Source organism: Hordeum vulgare, chromosome 3H (assembly GCF_904849725.1).
Source record: "Hordeum vulgare subsp. vulgare chromosome 3H, MorexV3_pseudomolecules_assembly, whole genome shotgun sequence".
Taxonomy (NCBI): Eukaryota; Viridiplantae; Streptophyta; class Magnoliopsida; order Poales; family Poaceae; genus Hordeum; species Hordeum vulgare.
Genome location: NC_058520.1, coordinates 604,580,876 through 604,600,391, shown reverse-complemented (window position 1 = coordinate 604,600,391; position 19,516 = coordinate 604,580,876). Strand labels below are relative to the sequence as shown.

Genomic DNA, 19,516 nt, shown 5'->3' with positions numbered 1-19,516 from the left:
AACAGCATGTTCAGGGTTTGGCGTGGCGGTAAGCTCCTTCTTCCCGGTGACATCTTTCTCCAAGATGAGCTCGGCGGGAGGAGCCTTGAGGGAACCATCAAGGTAACCCATCATGCCGGCAGCCCGGACATGAGGGAGCACCTGCGCCCTCCAGACAAGGAAGTTCTCCCTGTTAAGTTTCTCGGCGATGGTGTGGCCGAGAGAGGCGATGGAGGGGAGGGCCATGGCGACGGCGGCGGTGGAGGAGGAAGACATAGATGTGATTGGAAGAGTTTAGGCTCTGTATACCATGTGGAAAATATGAGATAAACGCTTGCATCTTGCAGGGGCGCTTTACGTGTTAATATAGGCCACCGGCCAGGTTGTTACAAAGATCTACAAGATTAGTTGTTGGATTGCTATACAAGTCATATCTCCAACAACTAACTTAAATACAATCAAATACCGTTTATATTACACGGATATATGTTACATCTTTTAACAAATCCCATAATCTAATATAAGAGCATTTGAATCATTACTTTATTGATTTATAAATGCTTCTATATCTGTTTATGGAGGGAGTAAGTAGTAAGGCCCTGTTTGGTTCCAAAAAGTCATCAACTTATAAGTTAAAAGTGTAAAAAGTGACTTATTTTGTCAAACAGACCCAACTTATAAGTCACCCCAACTTATAAGTCATAAGTTGCTTCACCCCAACTTAAAACTTATAAGTCACCCACTTTTGCATGAAAGGTGACTTATAAGTCAAATGACAACCAAACAAGCGTGACTTATAAGTCACTAGTTTTAAGTCACCTGACTTATTAAAACCAAACATGACCTAACATAGGGTGAAAGAAGGGCCACTGCGTCCTGCCCTCCCCAAAAGGAAGAATTCAAACTTCCAAGCCCAAAAAAGAAAAGGAAAAAAGGAAAGCAGTGAAGGCCGCCCCTGCGCTGCGCCGACCACGCGGATATATCCAGCCCGCCCCCGCCCACGGGAAACTGCCGCTCGCCGTCTCCAGCAATCAACCACCACCACCAGCAAAAGCCCGGCGCGGCGGCGTCTCTTCCTTTCCTTCCCCGCTCGCCATCCGCCATCGCCGTCCCTCATCGGGTAAGTACGCACGAACGCACGCACCCGCCGCTCCCCTGCCCCTCCCTCACTCCCCCCCCCCCTCCCTCCCCGGCGGTTCCCTCTCGCCGTCGTCGTCGGCGAATCGGCCCGCTCTGGTAGGCGGGGTTCCGGCCGATTGGGCCCGACGCCGCGCTCGCCTCCGCTCTGCCTGCTGTCGCACCCTCATCCACCTAACGCACGCTTAATTACTACTCCTGTTCATCATCTGCTCGGTCTTATTTTACCCTCTTATTTGGGACGGATCTACTAGATTCCACCCCGCCCCGTCGCTGTCTTTGTTACATCACCGCCGCCCACCAAGTTCCTCGGGAACCGAGAGAAACCATTTCCCCAGCGACAATTCTTGTTTTCTGCATAGTAGCGCGACGTCGGCTGATCCATTCCAGGGTTGCTGATGCGCAGGCGAAATCCATGTGGTTCTGCGGGTCGTCGCCGATAACGTGGGGCCAACAAGAGGAAGAGGAAGAGGATCGTGACGAGCATGACAGTACCCAGTAAATCTCTCGGAAACTACTTCAAAGAGATCATTTTTCCCAACCGTTTTCATTTTCTGCATACTGCGTTGATCCACTCCGGTCCAGGCTTGCTGATGCGTGCGCGCAATTCCCGTGCTTCTGCAGGTCGACGCCCACAGTGTGGGACGAAAATGAACAGGCTGATGACGAGCATGACGCCAGGTAAATTCCTCAGAAACTGAGAGAAATCATTTTTCGCAACCATTTTTATTTTCTACATACTGCGTTGATCCCAGGTTTGCTGACATTCAGGCGAAATTCCTGTGCTTGTGCAGATCGCCGCCGACAATGTGGGACGAAGAGGAAAAGGATGATGACGAGCATGACACCCAGTAAATTTCTTGGAAACCGAAATAAAATTATTTCCCCCAACCAATTTAATTTTCTGCATAGTGTTTTGATCCCATAGTTGCTGACCCTCACGCAAGATTCGTGTGGTTCTGCAGACCGCCACCGACGATGTGGGGCGAAAATGAAGAGTCTGATGACCAGTATGACACCGAGTAAATATCTCGGAAACTGAGAGAGATCATCTTTCCCAACCATTTTAATTTTCTGCATAGTGTGTTGATCCAGGGTTACTGACGCTCACGCGAAATTCATGTGGTTCTGCAGATCGCCGCCGACAACTTGGGACGAAACTGAAGAGGCTGATGACGAGTATGACACCCAGTAAATTTCTCGGAAACAGAGAGATCATTTTTCCAACCATTTTAATTTTCTGCATAGTGTGTCGATCCAGGGTTGCTGACGCTCACGCGAAATTCATGTGCTTCGGCAGATCGCCGCCAACAATGTGGGGCGAAAATGAAGAGACTGATGACGAGCATGGGCACGATGACGACGATGTTCCCTCCGGGAGTTCCGAGGAAGGGGAGCCCAAGTTCATAGAAGACAAGTACAGGTACAGCACGGTGGATGAGGTGAGTCACAAGCAGCCATTGTCCCAACATGGTGACTATCTGTTTCCTCACGCCTATTAACTATAGATACATTTTTCTGCTACTTAGTTATGTGCACACTCTTTGCTCTGAATCCTACCGCTCTTTGTTGAGCATAGGTTACTTCAGGAAAAGTCAGACAGAGGCCGCCGACCTTATTCTAGTGTTTGCTTAGTTAGAGCAAGTCTAGTAAAACCCTTAAACCCTCAAACCCTTAAAAATAACCGCTTTTTTACAGTTTTCGTCGACAAAACGACGTAGACTAGAACCCTTAAACCCGTAAAAAAATTTAAAGGTCCAACCCGCAAACCCTTTCCGAGCCTGTAGAAGTGAGGGTTGGGAGGGAAAACTGCCCCCAACCCGCACTCCACTTCCCACCTCGCGCGGGAGGCAGTTGGTTCCCCGCGCGCGCGAGGAAGTTGCCTCAGCCGCCGCCGCCCCGCCTCCCCCCGCGCTCCGGCCGCCGCCCCGCGCTCCCTCTGCGTCCCGGCCGTCGCGTCCCCGCGCCCGCCCCGGCCGCCGAGCCAGCCGCCCCGCCCGCCCAGGCCGCCGTCGCGTCCGCCCCGCCCCGCTCCCGCGCCCGCCCCGCTCCCGCGCCCGCCCCGGCCGCCGTGCCCGCCCCGCCCGCCCCCGCGCTCGCCCCGGTAGCCGCCCCGCCCGCCTCGGCCGCCGTCGCCATGGCCTCCATCTCCGCCGCCGCCAAGGCCACCTCCGCCGCCTTCGCCCACAAGGTCCCCTCCCCTTCCCTCTCCCTGCCGCAGAAGGAGCTCGCCGCGGCGGCGCCGCAGCAGCAGCAGCGCGCGAGCGCCAGCAGCCGGCGCGCGCGGTCCTGGCTGTATTCCGATTTTTGCGGGTTGGGTTTGAGGGTTCTAGTCTTTGCTCCTGTTTTTCAACCCTTAAAAGTGTCAAAAATGGGCAATTCTCAACCCTTAAAACTGATTTTAGATTTAAGGGTTTGAGGGTTCTACTAGAGATGCTCTTACAACCTCAGCATGTTGCTCAAATTCTGCGCCTCTATTATTCAATCTTCAGGATTTCCCTTCTGTTTTTTTTTTTGCTTGCAGTAAACATTGTTTAAGTGCTTTCAGCTACCTCGTTTCCTTTTAAAATATGAGTAAATAAATCATGTCCACATAAAGATGGCATGCGCTTGCATTCTCTTCCACGGCGTGATTTGATATTAATTTCTATATACGAAGGTCATTACTGTACTGAGAGAAGCTGGGCTTGGATCATCAAATCTTATTTTTGGCATTGACTTCACCAAGAGCAACGATTGGTCAGGTAATGTTACTTCTGTATCAGTGTCACCGTCAGATCAGCTGTTTCACCCAACAGGGTCCCTGTCGTTTAACTGAATAACTATCCTGCGCGCTGGATTTCTGTAGGTAAGCATTCCTTCGGAGGAGAATCTCTGCATGCCATCAGTCGCACCCCAAATCCTTATGAGCAAGCCATTTCTATTATTGGGCGAACACTATCACCTTTTGATGATGATAACTTGATACCATGCTTTGGATTTGGTGATGGTAAGTTTTCGGTCCCTGTTTTTTCCTTCTCCATTTTAACTTTCTTTCAAGGAAATTTTGTATTTCCTGTGACTTGATGAAATGTAATTCAAACCTGTAGTTTCTACATGTGATCATTCCGTCTTCAACTTTTACGAAGAAGACCGTCCTTGTCGTGGTTTTGAGGAGGTTCTTGATAGATACAAACAAATGATTCCATATTTGGACTTTTCAGGTAATGAAGGCTTATTCCCCGTTATCCTTCAGTAGAAATTCTGGGATTGTAGAAGCATAACAAATCTGAGTTTTATCTGTCTCAGTAACTTTGACAGTGGAGACAGTCTTTTTCTAATCGATGAATTGTTTCTAGGACGAGTTATATTTTTAGGTAGCCATATAGTGCTATGCTCTATTTCCTTGCTTCAACTTATTTGATGACTTGCACGCCAGGCCTCCTGACCCCTCCCTGCAGTGATGGATAGCTAACCGTACAGTTTTCTGTTTTTTTGTTGCATTTACTCCAGTCCTCCTTTTGTTTAATTTTGTTGACTTTGCCTTGCTTTGTTTTCATTGGGTACCTTTTACAGTTTGCGTTATCTTGATACTTCCTCCTAAGGGCTTGTTCGGTTAATCCCTTCCACGAGGAGATTGGAGAGGATTGGAGGGGATTGAGGTGGAATTTGACTTATAGGGTATTTTATCCCTCCCAATCCCCTCCAAACCCTTTCGAATGTGAAGGAACCGAACAAGGCCTAATACAGCATAACACGTATTTTGGTGCCCTAGGATAGCACGGTAGCAAACAGTCCTATTAGTGCATCTGTAAGTTTCTGACACCACTTTATGATAAGGATTATATCCTTGCAATCGTTGAATCATGGTTACACACATTATTTTGACAAAGACGAAGGTATTTGCAGTATAACCCATGCATTGTGTTTCGATTGAATAATTTTATTTCTGTGACGCCATCTCTGTTTAGGGGCAACTGAATACTTCACCAGCAATACATAAATCTTTTTTTTCACCCATAATTTGGTTGAGCTGGTCACTGTAGGACCAACTTCTTTTGCACCCCTTATCTACGCGGCGATTTCAGTCGTCGAAAGGAGTAACTTCCAATACCATGTCCTCGTCATCATAGCTGATGGACAGGTAATGTGTTCATTGTAGCAGTAAATTCTTCAATGGAACCTCAGCCCTTTAGCGCGAGTCTCACTTGAGCAAAAGTTGCAGGCGGCCACCTCAAAGTCTTACAGCATCTTAAGTCCACAAGAAGAGGAAACTATACAAGCACTTGTTGATGCTAGGTAAATGCAGTTCATCTGTTGTTATTCGATTTGCTGTTGTCATATTACTAAAGCCTCTTTGTTTGCTAGCTTCTATCCTCTTTCAATTGTGATGGTGGGAGTGGGCGATGGACCATGGGATGAAATGAAGCATGTTGATGACTGTATTCCTGACAGGGCTTTTCACAATTTCCAGGTAATTTAACAATACTATTATGTTGCTTCAGTTCGAGTTCTTTTGTTGTGCCACACACACACACAAAAAAAAAACAGGTGCTACCTTCAATGCTAGTGATTCTAGCTGTGTTTCTTGGACATAATGATGTGGGAAGGCTGATGATTACAGTAAGAAGTAAAATAACAAATTGTGTTGAGATCAGTTTACTTTGTGCCGTTGCCTTCTCTTATTAGAAGAATTTCAGATTTGTGTTGCATTCATACATCTGTTGCTGCAGTTATAACCTTATTGATAAATCTACTGCAGTTTGTGAACTTTACTGACATCATGTCAACGAGCAAGGATATGGAGAAGAAGGAGGCTGCATTGGCCTTTGCAGCTCTGATGGAAATACCCGCTCAATACAAAGCGACCCAATGCCTCCAACCTCCAGAGTACCCGCTCTTCTTCGTTCTTGGCGTCTCTGCATTACTCATCCTTGGCATCCTTGTCATATTCTCATTTGCCCGTGTCGTGCTTATTGTCTTATCCTAAACCAATCTCGCAGGTGGCACGAAGAAATGGCTGACCCTTGGATGATCCTTCCGCCACCAATTGAAGTCCTTGAACGTGATTATGCTGTTGCAGTTTCCCATTTTCCAGCCGCACCCGCCCTGTCTACCGGCATTGGCAAGGACAGTTCGGATGAACAGGTTGGTAACTTCAGGCTAGTAAGTCTGCACCATAGTCATATATTTTACAGTCATGGCCTCTTACTAAACTTTCTTTTTGTAAAATTTGTAGGTATGCCCCATCTGCTTAATGAATCCAAAGGACATGGCTTTCCAATGTGGTCATCTGCTAAGTCTCCCTAGCGCGGCATTAACCGGCGTTGGCAAGGGCACTTCGGATGAACAGGTTGGTACCTTCAGGCTAGTAGTAAATCCGCACCATATTCATTTTTTTTACACACATGGCTTCTTATTAAACTCTGTTTTTGTAAAACTTGTAGTTATGCCCCATCTGCTTAACGAATCCAAAGGACATGGCTTTCCAATGTGGTCATCTGGTAAGTCTCCCTAGCTCCGCATTAACTCAACTTGCGAACCTAAAATGAAACCCCAGATTTACTATATATGAACACAACTAAATATGAAGTACTAGCCCCCCTGTTGTGTGAGTGTGCTGATCTAACCCTCCTTTCGCCTCTTACTTTCTGTCTGTGCCAAGACATGCAAGGAGTGTGGTCCGACGCTATCGACCTGCCACCTGTGCCGCGCACCGATCACCGTGCGCCTGAGGCTCTTCTCGTGAAGATGACGTGGCCCTCTGTAGCGGAGTACCGAATCGGCCGTTCCATCCAACTCGGTGTCAGTAGTAATGAAGGAGCAAGAGGTTGGAAAGACAATCCGGTCAAAAAAAAAAAGGTTGAAAAGACAAAGATACATGAATAGAACTTTACTTTATATGTCCAGAACCAACTGCATTTCAGACTTCCAGTGACCTGTTGATTGCACAGTTTATTACTGTCGTCATGCACAAAGTAGCAGTGGTAGGAAACTGTGTTTCCTTTTTCTGGTAAAACCTGAATGGAATATCAGCTATTGTGTTACAGTATGATCTGCATGACTCTTATCTTGGTATCGCCGACCTGATATATACTTCCACCATTAAGGATGCAAAGCATTTTCGTGGGTTTGCACAAAGTCATGACTCTTGGCCGACTTTCAGAATGCTCGCATTCGAGCTTCCGCGGGTTCCCGCTTGCATAGCTACTTGCCGTGTAGCTGTTGTTTCTTATGAAAAATCATGGAAGACGAATATGGACTGGTAATCAATCAACTGAAGATGTTTTGGCTAGAGTGCAAAAACATGGTAAGGTCAAAAGTCTGATGTCGGATATTTAGACATGGCAAATCGAACATTTTTCATGGCAATTTCAATTGTCACAGATGGCAAATTTAGTTTGAAGCACGTCAATTTTCTGACCAAAAAAAAAGAACTGAGGCGAATTTGCTATGCTCGCCGATTAAATTTGTCATCCTCGACGAACAGAACTTGCCATGAAAAATGTTTGTTTTACCGTGCCTAAAAATCTGACGTTAGGGGGGCATTGACTTACGCAAAAAATGCGTATGAGGCGACAGGATACTACTCAACGTTTTCTTTCTTCCCTAAAAGAAAGAAAGACTCCCAACCGGGACATGGAGTTTCTCGGCCCGAGCTCAAATGAGCTCGGGGTGAACAGTAAAATTGAAACAATTTCAATTTTTTTTAAAAAATTCTAATTTCTTTTTGTGATAAACATTGATAAAAGTTCTAATATCTTGCGAAATTTCATCAGAAAATCACATTTTTGTGAGGTGTGGCAAAAACAAAAACGATACTCTGAAAATGCTACTTTCAAAAGCCGCATTTTGGAGTATCGATTTTGTTTTTTTTTGCCATGGCTTTCACAAATGTGATTTCATAATGTAATTTTGCAGGCAGTTGGAACTTTTGTCAATGTTTGTCACCAAAAGAATTCAGATTTTTATGGATTTGTTTTGATTTTTTTGGATTTTACTGTTCACCCCAAGCTCATTTGAGCTCGGGCTGAGAAGCACACTTTCCTCCCAACCGTCTAGAGTTTCCTCCGCCCTCCGCCGTCATCGCCACCAATCTAGTGCCATTAGTCGCAACCCAATTCCAAGATAACACGCATGAGCAAAACTTTTGATTTATTCATGTTTAATCATGGCAGTACAACGAACACCGGATTGCTCATATGATGATAATATTATTAGTTCAAATATTCGTGTGCCATACAACCAAATTGTATTGAATATATTGCAACTAATTGCTACAGCATTGCGTGGAGTATCATCCTGGTAACTAATAGTGTATTGGCTACTTCTCTATCATTCGCAAATTATGTCACCTTAATTGCATGTTGTCAATCTTTTGAAACTTTGAGCACTAATATGCACAAATATATAAAGGTTGGACACGTAGGAATGATGTCACATTATTTATCTTGCAAAATACTTTTTATTTCATGCATATTTTCTCTATTTTTAGCTATACATCTTAGCCAAAGTCGTGTATCGAAAACTATTAAAACTAGAAAAACCTACTTATATTTTGAAACATAGAATGATCACATGTTCGTCCTACCATTGGACTGGTCAAGGAAAGTGGTTTTCCATGCGCCAACCCTTATTTTGTTATTTGTGACAAACTTTACTGCCTTAATTTTCATTGTTACATTACGATTGTGGAAAGAACCCCAAATTAAAAGGAAACTTTGTTTTTACCGCTCTAGTTTTTGCCCAGTTTGCTTTTGCCATTCTAGAATTTGACATCTCACTTTTGTAGCTCTTAGCTTTTGATTATACATTACAAATGCCATTCCGGGGCAAAAGCAATAATTTTTTTATTTCACTTTTGTCACTCTTAGCTTTTGACAATGTATCACAACTACCACTATGGGATTATTGTTTTTGCCACGGATTGACAATTGTGATGTATTGTAAAAAGCTAAGAATGATAAAAGTGAAATATCAAATTTTAGAGTGGCATAAACAAAATGGACAAAAACTGGAGTGGCAAAAACAAAGTTTTTCCAAATTAAAAGTTCCATTACTATCATAAAAAAGAGAATTGAGATTTCATTTTGCGTAAGACCACTATATCAAGTACGAAATGACAAATTTACCTCTAATGCATATTTAGAGCAAACTGAACTCTCCACGCGCACGTTGTAAAAGTCATTTAAAAACTTAATGAGAGTAAATAAAAGGGCAACACCTTTGGGGGCAAAATTTAAAGAAAATCGCCACTATTGTGACTTTTATTTTTTTATGTATTTGAGGCATCTATGTTACAAACACTGACTATTGTTAGTATTTCGATACGAGATGTAACATAACGAGACCACACGTGAGGACCAACATGACCTGCCTCTGAAAAAATATGATGAGATTGACATGGGTCCCACCTCTCAAGTTCCCATGCAAACACGCTCACTACCTTGGGCCTAGACAGGAGGGGTGAGTTCGTGATTGTAGGAGGACTCTGGATAGGGAGGAAGAAGAAGGCGACCCGCCATGTAAACGTGGGTATACCTCGGACTGAACCGGGTTTGAGAAAGCCCGAACTGAAAATTCCAAGCCCGAGCTCGGTCCAGCCAAAATAAATGAATATTCAGGCAGGCCCGAGTCCGGTCCAAATGGGCTAAAAGGATCAATTTTGGGCTGGACCAGGGGGGTCTCAGTGTAAAATAACAATTTTTCCAAGTCCAAGCCTGACCAGAAATACACAATACACACCGGGCCTGGTTTTCAAGCCCGAGCCTGGCTCGAACACAAAGCCCAAACTCGGACCGTCGGGATTTATGTGTGGGCCGGGCTGCCCATGCCTGGGTGTACCGCCATGTGGGCCCGCGTCCACTGCAGCATATTTTTTCCATTGATGCACACCATGTCCATTGTCAAAGACTTGCGGAGGCCAAACGGGCTTGCGACCACCTTCCAATTTTTTTACTATACTATAAGCATTTGTCTCAGCATCTCACACTCAGTCCGTACTTTCCTCAAATCAACTGAAACCGCGTGTCTCTCCGTAACTCACCTCTATGCCTAGTGGAATTCTATTTCTAGGTCTTCGGTCCAAGTCTCAATCCTCAATCTTATCATTTCCCTTCTTGGCTACTCCGTTGATTCTTTAATTTCCAACCATCATGACGCCGCCTGCTTGCTACTCACCAATAGTGACTACTTCTACATGACATTAGTTTTGATGTCATTCTCTTCATTTGGTGATGTTGAAGTGTTGCACGTCACCGATCATCATCAGCGGGTTGTTTTCACACATCCATATGTCATCGATGTTGCTGCCCAGCACGACCCAATGTGACGATCGTCGATGAACTGAACAATAAAGTGCTTCCGAAGGACTAAAGAAACAAAGTAAATTATGTTTCAAATATTGTTGAACAAAACTATTTCACAGACGTTTTGATGGTTAGGTGGTGCGTAAATTTTGATTACCATCTAAACTTGATTCACCGGGTTCTCATCTCCATCTCCATGTAAGACTTGCTTTAGATGTTCACTCATTCCATCTTGTTCTGATTGCGTTAATTAATTATTTTTTGACTTGGAGAATATGTAGAACAAATAAATACTTTTTTTGCAGGAACATTAAAGAATCACTCATTTTAAAAGGCAAATGTCTTGAGGACTGCTCTCTAGTGCAGTGGTGGAGGTTGCTAGTGTGCACCTCACCCACCTAGGTTCAATCCCCGTCCAGCTCCAGTGGCACTCGAGTCATGTAATCCCGAACTGAGGTAATAATATTTATGCTAAACATTTTTATTTTTTATAATTTGCTATTCTTTGTTATATAGTTCAGACATTCATACTTAATAAATACATGCTAAGTCTATGTTATATCTTGTAGCATTAGTTATTTTCTTTTTGCAAGAAGGTGTCACTTAATATTGAACATGAAAAATTAAAAGGAACAAAATCTCATGTCTGTATGGATTGATAGTACTACACTTACGTAGACTATAGTGTATATATGTTTACGTGTTTTTATTTCTATTTCCATATTTTTAAAATACCTGAACACTAATATGTAAGTTGTGTGGTTTACGAAATATCTTGATGTCGGGTTCTAGAGTATGACTAATCCCAAACAAATAGCAAATCTTAAAAAAGACAAAGAGAATAACACATAATTAAACTAATGGACACGTCAATTAGATTGTTTTTTTTGTCTCTATTGCTACTACCTACTAAACAACGTCAAGTATTTCCAAACGGAGGGACTACTTTGGTACGTTTTGTGAACTTTCTTCTATATACTGGAATTTGTTTCCCATTAGAAATCTGACATACACAATCATGTATAATTAAATAGTTTATCTCCACAAACTTATTTCTTTCAGCATGCGTGCATGGAAAATGGCCACCTCAATATGTGACCATGCATGGGAAAAGCCCAACCATTTCCATAATATTAAACTATTTATATTCAATATTATTTTACAACTACAAAATAATCAAATTGTGTACAATAAATTCCCGTTCGAGTTATCATAATATTAGTTCAAATATTCATGTTTCATACAACCAAATTTGTATTGAATATATTACAACTAATTGCTGCAACATTGTGTGGAGTTTCGCCTGGTAACTAATAGTGTATTGGCTACTTCTCCATCCTTCCCAAATTATGTCACATTATTTGCATGTTGTCAAACTTCTAAAACTTTGAGCACTAATATGCACATATAAAAAGATTGGACACGTGAGAATGTTGTCACATTATTTATCTTGCAAAATACTTTTTATTTCATTCACATTTTCAATATTTTTAGCTATATATCGTAGCCAAAGTCGTGTATTAGAAAATGCAAAAGTAAAAATCTACTTCTATTCTGTAACATAGAACAAGTGCATGTTTGCGTGAGCATTGGACTAGTCGCGCAAAAGTGGTTTTCCATCTGCCAACCCTCATTTTGTTATTTGTGACAAATTTTATTGCCTTATTTATCATTGTTGCAACACGATTGGGTATAAGAACCCCAAATTAAAAAAATGGTATCATGGAGAAAGTTAATTTAGATTTCACTCTGAGTAGGACTACTCTACAAAGTGACAAATTGATCTCTAATGCATATGTAGTGAACATTGGAATACTCTCTCTCTCTCTCTCTCTGTGCATGCGCATAGTAAAAGTCATTTAAAAGATTGACAAGAGGAAATAAAAGATTAACCAGATGATACGAATCTCTCTCCTAAAGATGGGTCAGTGGACCGATGATGATGGCGGCTTCTAATGTGTGCATGTGGTGTGCACTTTAGGTCTGCTGCACCGGCTGTTGGTTCCGATACGTTATGTGGATGGATTGGCGACAACACCAGTTTTAGATATGGGAGAGTGAAAGCACTTCACATTATCGAGTCTGTAGGTGTGAATGGTATCTTCGGGTGGTTTGATGTATATTTTTGTCAGATCTTTGTGGAATAATTAATAAAGATGGCTGCATGCATCGATTGATGGAGAGGCCGAGGATTGAACCTCTTTTTCTAAAAAAAATTGGGGCAACATTTAAAAAATCGCCACTGTCGTGACTTTAAAAAATATCTATGTATTTGAGGCATCTTGGTTACAATCACTGGTTTTTGTTAGCATTTTGATACAAGATGTAACAAAAGGATAACACACGTGAGGACCAACATGACCTGCTTGTGTGGAAAAAATATGATGAGGTCGACATGGGTCCCACCTCTTAATTCCCAATGCCAACACGCTCACTACCTTGGGCCTAAACGGGAGGGGTGAGGTCGTGATTGCAGGAGGACGCCGGATGGAGAGGAAGAAGAAGGTGACCCACCATGTGGGCCCATGTCCGCTACAACATATTTTTCCACTGAGGCACACCATGTCCATTGGCAAAGCCTCGCGGAGGCCGCGACCCCATGCCACTCCATCAATTCTTTTAATTCTCTGCTACCGTCAATTCTTTTAATTTCCGAAAATATTTTTGAATGATGTCACATTATTTATCCTGTAAAATATTTTTTGCTTCATTCACATTTTCACTAATTTTAGCTATATGTCGTAGCCAAAGTCATGTACTAAAAACTGCCAAAAGTAAAAAAATATACTTATATTTTGTAACATAGAACGATTGCATGTTTGCGTGACCATTGGACTGGTTGCGCCAAAGCGGTTTTCATGTGCCAACCCTCATTTTTTTATTTGTGACAAATTTTATTGCCTTATTTGCCATTGTTGCATCAAGATTGTGAAAAAGAACCCTAAATTTTAAAGAATGATATCGTGAAAATATTGAATTTAGATTTCACTTTTCTTAAGACTACTCTACTCATGGAGGACAAATGGGGTTGCGAGTTGCGACCCCCACCCCCTTCCAAAAAAAATTATTTTATTTTACTATACTAAGCATTGTTCTCAACATCTCACACTCGTCCATACATTCCTGAAATCAGGGGCGGAGCAAGGATTCAAATATAGGGGGGCAAATTTTTTTGGCCTCTAATATAGAGACTCGTAAAAAACAGACAGAAACGGCCTAGGAGCTAGGTTAACATACTAAATCTTCATCTAAGCATGTGTCTGCTTTGAGCAAGTCAATTTTTTATCAGAAGATACCATCAAGAAAAGCTAAAGCAGTTCACATGTAAATGAACTAAAATTTTCTACTATATGATGGATAAACAATGCGAAACCTCGTTTGCTCAAGGATTGTCCGCTCAGGATCAGAATGAATCAGCGTTGCTCAAGAACTGTCCTAATCATCTAGACCTAGGCGACCGGCATAGCACACAAAAAATTAAACAATCTGATCATATCCTTTTGTGCTGGGCTACTGCTGGAGGCATTTCAAAGATGGGTTTGGTAATATTTTGTTGGACTTCACGTGGTCGGGGGGCGCTATTAGCCAGATAGTCATTTTGTAGATTAGAGACCAGAAATTTCCTTTTTGGGCGGCCGCTCGCTAGCGATCCAGGGGCGGGCGCTCCCTAGACGCGTCCAAAAATAAAATTATATGGATTGTCGAAAATAAAATACCCATACGAACAAACATACGGTGGGTTTTTTCGTGCAAAAAATAAAATACCCATACGAACAAACATACGATGGGTTTTTTCTGCAAAATATAAAATATTATGGAGTTTAAAAAATCTACGCAAAGTGGTCATGTGGTATGAGGTGACTTTCTATAATTTGTTGACCTATTTAGTACCGTGCGCATGAATGTCTTCCTTGCGGCTGCATGCGAACGCGCTGACTCTCCATTGCACGGCCAGGAAAATACATCCCACATAGCATGGGAATCACAGGTAAGCGTAAATGCGTAATTGGACTAATTTTTCCACTGCATGCCCATTCAATTCTCATGCATACCTGTAGCATGCATGGTCAACTTTACTACTATATCTAGTAATCACAAGTAGGCTTACAGGCTACAGTACCTCCTTCAGATAAAATAATACCTACATATGGATAGGCATTGTGTGAGGCAGCCTTATCTGCTCACATAGAAAAGCTTTGGCCTACCAATAAAAACATTGGCCGTATACATAAGGTTTTGCAACGCTCACATGTCGCTGTTCCGCCCTTAGTTTGTTATCAAAACTCAAATTAGCAAGATAGTAACTTACCCCAGAAAACTATTAATTTATCTCCTATTGTTAATATAGCAAGTAAGTATAATAAATTTGACAAGTAAGTATAATGGCAAGGTCATAATAAAGTATAATGTGGCGAATAAACAAAATAAATCCAACAAGTAAGTATAATGACAAGTGGCAAAGCTAAGCTCTAATATGAAAATAAATTTGACAATGAAGTGCAATAATTTTGACAAGTAAGTATAATGGCAAGGTCATAATAAAGTATAATGTGACGAATAAACAAAATAAATCCAACAAGTAAGTATAATGACAAGTGGCAAAGCTAAGCTCTAATATGAAAATAAATTTGACAATGAAGTGCAATAATTTTGACAAGTAAGTATAATGGCAAGGTCATAATAAAGTATAATATGGCGAAAAAACAAAATAAATCCAACAAGTAAGTATAATGACAAGTGGCAAAGCTAAGATCTAATATGAAAATAAATTTGACAACGAAGTGCAATAATTTTGACAAGTTAGTATAATGGCAAGAGCATAATAAAACTATAATGGGCGAATAAACAAAATAAATCCAACAAGTAAGTATAATGACAAGTGGCAAAGCTAAGCTCTAATATGAAAATAAATTTGACAATGAAGTGCATTAATTTTGACAAGTAAGTATAACGCCAAGGTCATAATAAAGTATAATGTGGCGAATAAACAAAATAAATCCAACAAGTAAGTATAATGACAACTGACAAAGCTAAGCTCGAATATGAAAATTAATTTGACAATGAAGTGCAATAATTTTGACAAGTAAGTATAATGGCAAGAGCATAATAAATTATAATGTGGCGAATAAACAAAATAAATCCAACAAGTAAGTATAATGACAAGTGGCAAAGCTAAGCTCTAATATGAAAATAAATTTGACAATGAAGTGCAATAATTTTGACAGGTAAGTATAATGGCAAGAGCATAATAAAACTATAATGTGGCGAATAAACAAAATAAATCCAACAAGTAATTATAATGACAAGTGTCAAAGCTAAGCTCTAATATGAAAATAAATTTGACAATGAAGTGCAATAATTTTGACAAATAAGTATAATGGCAAGGTCATAATAAAGTATAATGTGGCGAATAAACAAAATAAATCCAACAAGTAAGTATAATGACAAGTGGCAAAGCTAAGCTCTAATATGAAAATAAATTTGATAATGAAGTGCAATAATTTTGACAAGTAAGTATAATGGCAAGAGCATAATAAAACTATAATGTGGCAAATCAACACAATAAATCCAACAAGTAAGTATAATGTCAAGTGGCAAAGCTAAGCTCTAATATGAAAATAAATTTGACAATGAAGTGCAATAATTTTGACAAGTATAATGGCAAGGTCATAATAAAGTATAATGTGGCGAATAAACAAAATAAATCAAACAAGTAAGTATAATGAAAAGTGGCAAAGCTAAGCTCTAATATGAAAATTAATTTGACAATGAAGTGCAATAATTTTGACAAGTAAGTATAATGGCAAGAGCATAATAAAACTATAATGTGGCAAATCATCACAATAAATCCAACAAGTAAGTAAATGTCAAGTGGCAAAGCTAAGCTCTAATATGAAAATAAATTTGACAATGAAGTGCAATAATTTTGACAAGTAAGTATAATGGCAAGGTCATAATAAATTATAATGTGGCGAATAAACAAAATAAATCAAACAAGTAAGTATAATGAAAAGTGGCAAAGCTAAGCTCTAATATGAAAATAAATTTGACAATGAAGTTCAATAATATTGACAAGTAAGTATAATGGCAAGGTCATAATAAAGTATAATGTGGCGAATAAACAAAATAAATCCAACAGCTAAGTATAATGACAAGTGGCAAAGCTAAGCTCTAATATGAAAATAAATTTGACAATGAAGTGCAATAATTTTGACAAGTAAGTATAATGGCAAGGTCATAGTAAAACTATAATGTGGCGAATAAACAAAATAAATCCAACAAGTAAGTATAATGACAAGTGGCAAAGCTAAACTCTAATACGAAAATAAATTTGAGAATGAAGTGCAACAATTTTGACAAGTAAGTATAATGGCAAGATCATAATAAAACTATAATGTGGCAAATCTACACAATAAATCCAACAAGTAAGTATAATGTCAAGTGGCAAATCTAAACTCTAATATGAAAATAAATTTGACAATGAAGTGCAATAATTTTGACAAGTAAGTATAATGGCAAGGTCATAATAAAGTATAATGTAGCGAATAAACAAAATAAATCCAACAAGTAAGTATAATGACAAGTGGCAAAGCTAAGCTCTAATATGAAAATAAATTTGACAATGAAGTGCAATAATTTTGACAAGTTAGTATAATGGCAAGGTCATAATAAAGTATAATGTGGCGAATAAACAAAATAAATCCAACAAGTAAGTATAATGACAAGTGGCAAAGCTAAGCTCTAATATGAAAATAAATTTGATAATGAAGTTCAATAATTTTGAGAAGTAAGTATAATGGCAAGGTCATAATAAAGTATAATGTGGCGAATAAACAAAATAAATCCAACAAGTAAGTATAATGACAACTGGCAAAGCTAGGCTCTAATATGAAAATAAATTTGACAATGAAGTGCAATAATTTTGACAAGTAAGTATAATGGCAAGAGCATAATAAATTATAATGTGGCGAATAAACAAAATAAATCCAACAAGTAAGTATAATGTCAAGTGGCAAAGCTAAGCTCTAATATGAAAATAAATTTGACAATGAAGTGCAATAATTTTGACAAGTAAGTATAATGGCAAGGTCATAATAAAGTATAATGTGGCGAATAAACAAAATAAATCCAACAAGTAAGTATAATGACAAGTGGCAAAGCTAAGCTCTTATATGAAAATAAATTTGACAATGAAGTTCAATAATTTTGAGAAGTAAGTATAATGGCAAGGCCATAATAAAACTATAATGTGGCGAATAAACAAAATAAATCCAACAAGTAAGTATAATGACAAGTGGCAAAGCTAAACTCTAATATGAAAATAAATTTGATAATGAAGTGCAACAATTTTGACAAGTAAGTATAATGGCAAGAGCATAATAAAACTATAATGTGGCAAATCAACACAATAAATCCAACAAGTAAGTATAATGTCAAGTGGCAAATTTAAGCTCTAATATGAAAATAAAATTGACAATGAAGTGCAATAATTTTGACAAGTAAGTATAATGGCAAGGTCATAATAAAGTATAATGTAGCGAATAAACAAAATAAATCCAACAAGTAAGTATAATGACAAGTGGCAAAGCTAAGCTCTAATATGAAAATAAATTTGACAATGAAGTGCAATAATTTTGACAAGTTATTATAATGGCAAGGTCATAATAAAATATAATGTGGCGAATAAACAAAATAAATCCAACAAGTAAGTATAATGACAAGTGGCAAAGCTAAGCTCTAATATGAAAATAAATTTGATAATGAAGTTCAATAATTTTAGAAGTAAGTATAATGGCAAGGTCATAATAAAGTATAATGTGGCGAATAAACAAAATAAATCCAACAAGTAGGTATAATGACAAGTGGCAAAGCTAAGCTCTAATATGAAAATACATTTGACAATGAAGTGCAATAATTTTGACAAGTATAATGGCAAGAGCATAATAAAACTATAATGTGGCAAATCAACACAATAAATCCAACAAGTAAGTATAATGTCAAGTGGCAAAGCTAGGCTCTAATATGACAATAAATTTGACAATGAAGTGCAATAATTTTGACAAGTAAGTATAATGGCAAGGTCATAATAAAGTATAATGTGGCGAATAAACAAAATAAATCCAACAAGTAAGTATAATGACAAGTGGCAAAGCTAAGCTCTAATATGAAAATAAATTTGACAATGAAGTTCAATAATTTTGAGAAGTAAGTATAATGGCAAGGTCATAATAAAGTATATTGTGACGAATAAACAAAATAAATCCAACAAGTAAGTATAATGACAAGTGGCAAACCTAAGCTCTAATATGAAAATACATTTGACAATGAAGTGCAATAATTTTGACAAGTAAGTATAATGGCAAGGTCATAATAAAGTATAATATGGCGAATAAACAAAATAAATCCAACAAGTAAGTATAATGACAAGTGGCAAAGCTAAGCTCTAATATGAAAATAAATTTGACAACGAAGTGCAATAATTTTGACAAGTTAGTATAATGGCAAGAGCATAATAAAACTATAATGGGCGAATAAACAAAATAAATCCAACAAGTAAGTATAATGACAAGTGGCAAAGCTAAGCTCTAATATGAAACTAAATTTGACAATGAAGTGCATTAATTTTGACAAGTAAGTATAACGCCAAGGTCATAATAAAATATAATGTGGCGAATAAACAAAATAAATCCAACAAGTAAGTATAATGACAAGTGGTAAAGCTAAGCTCTAATATGAAAATAAATTTGACAATGAAGTGCAATAATTTTGACAAGTAAGTATAATGGCAAGAGCATAATAAAACTATAATGTGGCGAATAAACAAAATAAATCCAACAAGTAATTATAATGAGAAGTGTGAAAGCTAAGCTCTAATATGAAAATAAATTTGACAATGAAGTGCAATAATTTTGACTAATAAGTATAATGGCAAGGTCATAATAAAGTATAATATTGCGAATAAACAAAATAAATCCAACAAGTAAGTATAATGACAAGTGGCAAAGCTAAGCTCTAATATGAAAATAAATTTGATAATGAAGTGCAATAATTTTGACAAGTAAGTATAATGGCAAGAGCATAATAAAACTATAATGTGGCAAATCAACACAATA

General features: G+C 39.0%; 1 protein-coding gene across 8 annotated transcripts; it reads left to right on the top strand.

Annotated features, from left to right (window-relative positions):
• Positions 1-854: 854 nt before the first annotated feature.
• Positions 855-7,150, top strand: LOC123445585 (E3 ubiquitin-protein ligase RGLG3-like). Of its 8 annotated transcripts, none has more exons than XM_045122586.1 (18): positions 855-1,099; positions 1,507-1,614; positions 1,741-1,797; positions 1,911-1,967; positions 2,082-2,138; positions 2,251-2,307; positions 2,417-2,558; positions 3,776-3,860; positions 3,965-4,105; positions 4,206-4,319; positions 5,142-5,239; positions 5,321-5,394; positions 5,464-5,569; positions 5,858-5,985; positions 6,099-6,243; positions 6,335-6,448; positions 6,543-6,599; positions 6,761-7,150. In XM_045122586.1, exons 2-18 carry the CDS (start codon positions 1,532-1,534, stop codon positions 6,842-6,844), a joined length of 1,599 nt encoding a protein of 532 aa, XP_044978521.1. In that variant the 5' UTR covers positions 855-1,099; positions 1,507-1,531; the 3' UTR covers positions 6,845-7,150. The 8 variants fall into 8 exon arrangements, with proteins under 8 accessions (XP_044978521.1, XP_044978522.1, XP_044978520.1 ...); XM_045122587.1 differs by having other exon boundaries at positions 905-1,099; positions 1,523-1,614; positions 2,251-2,295; XM_045122585.1 differs by having other exon boundaries at positions 905-1,099; positions 1,523-1,614.
• Positions 7,151-19,516: the final 12,366 nt, after the last annotated feature.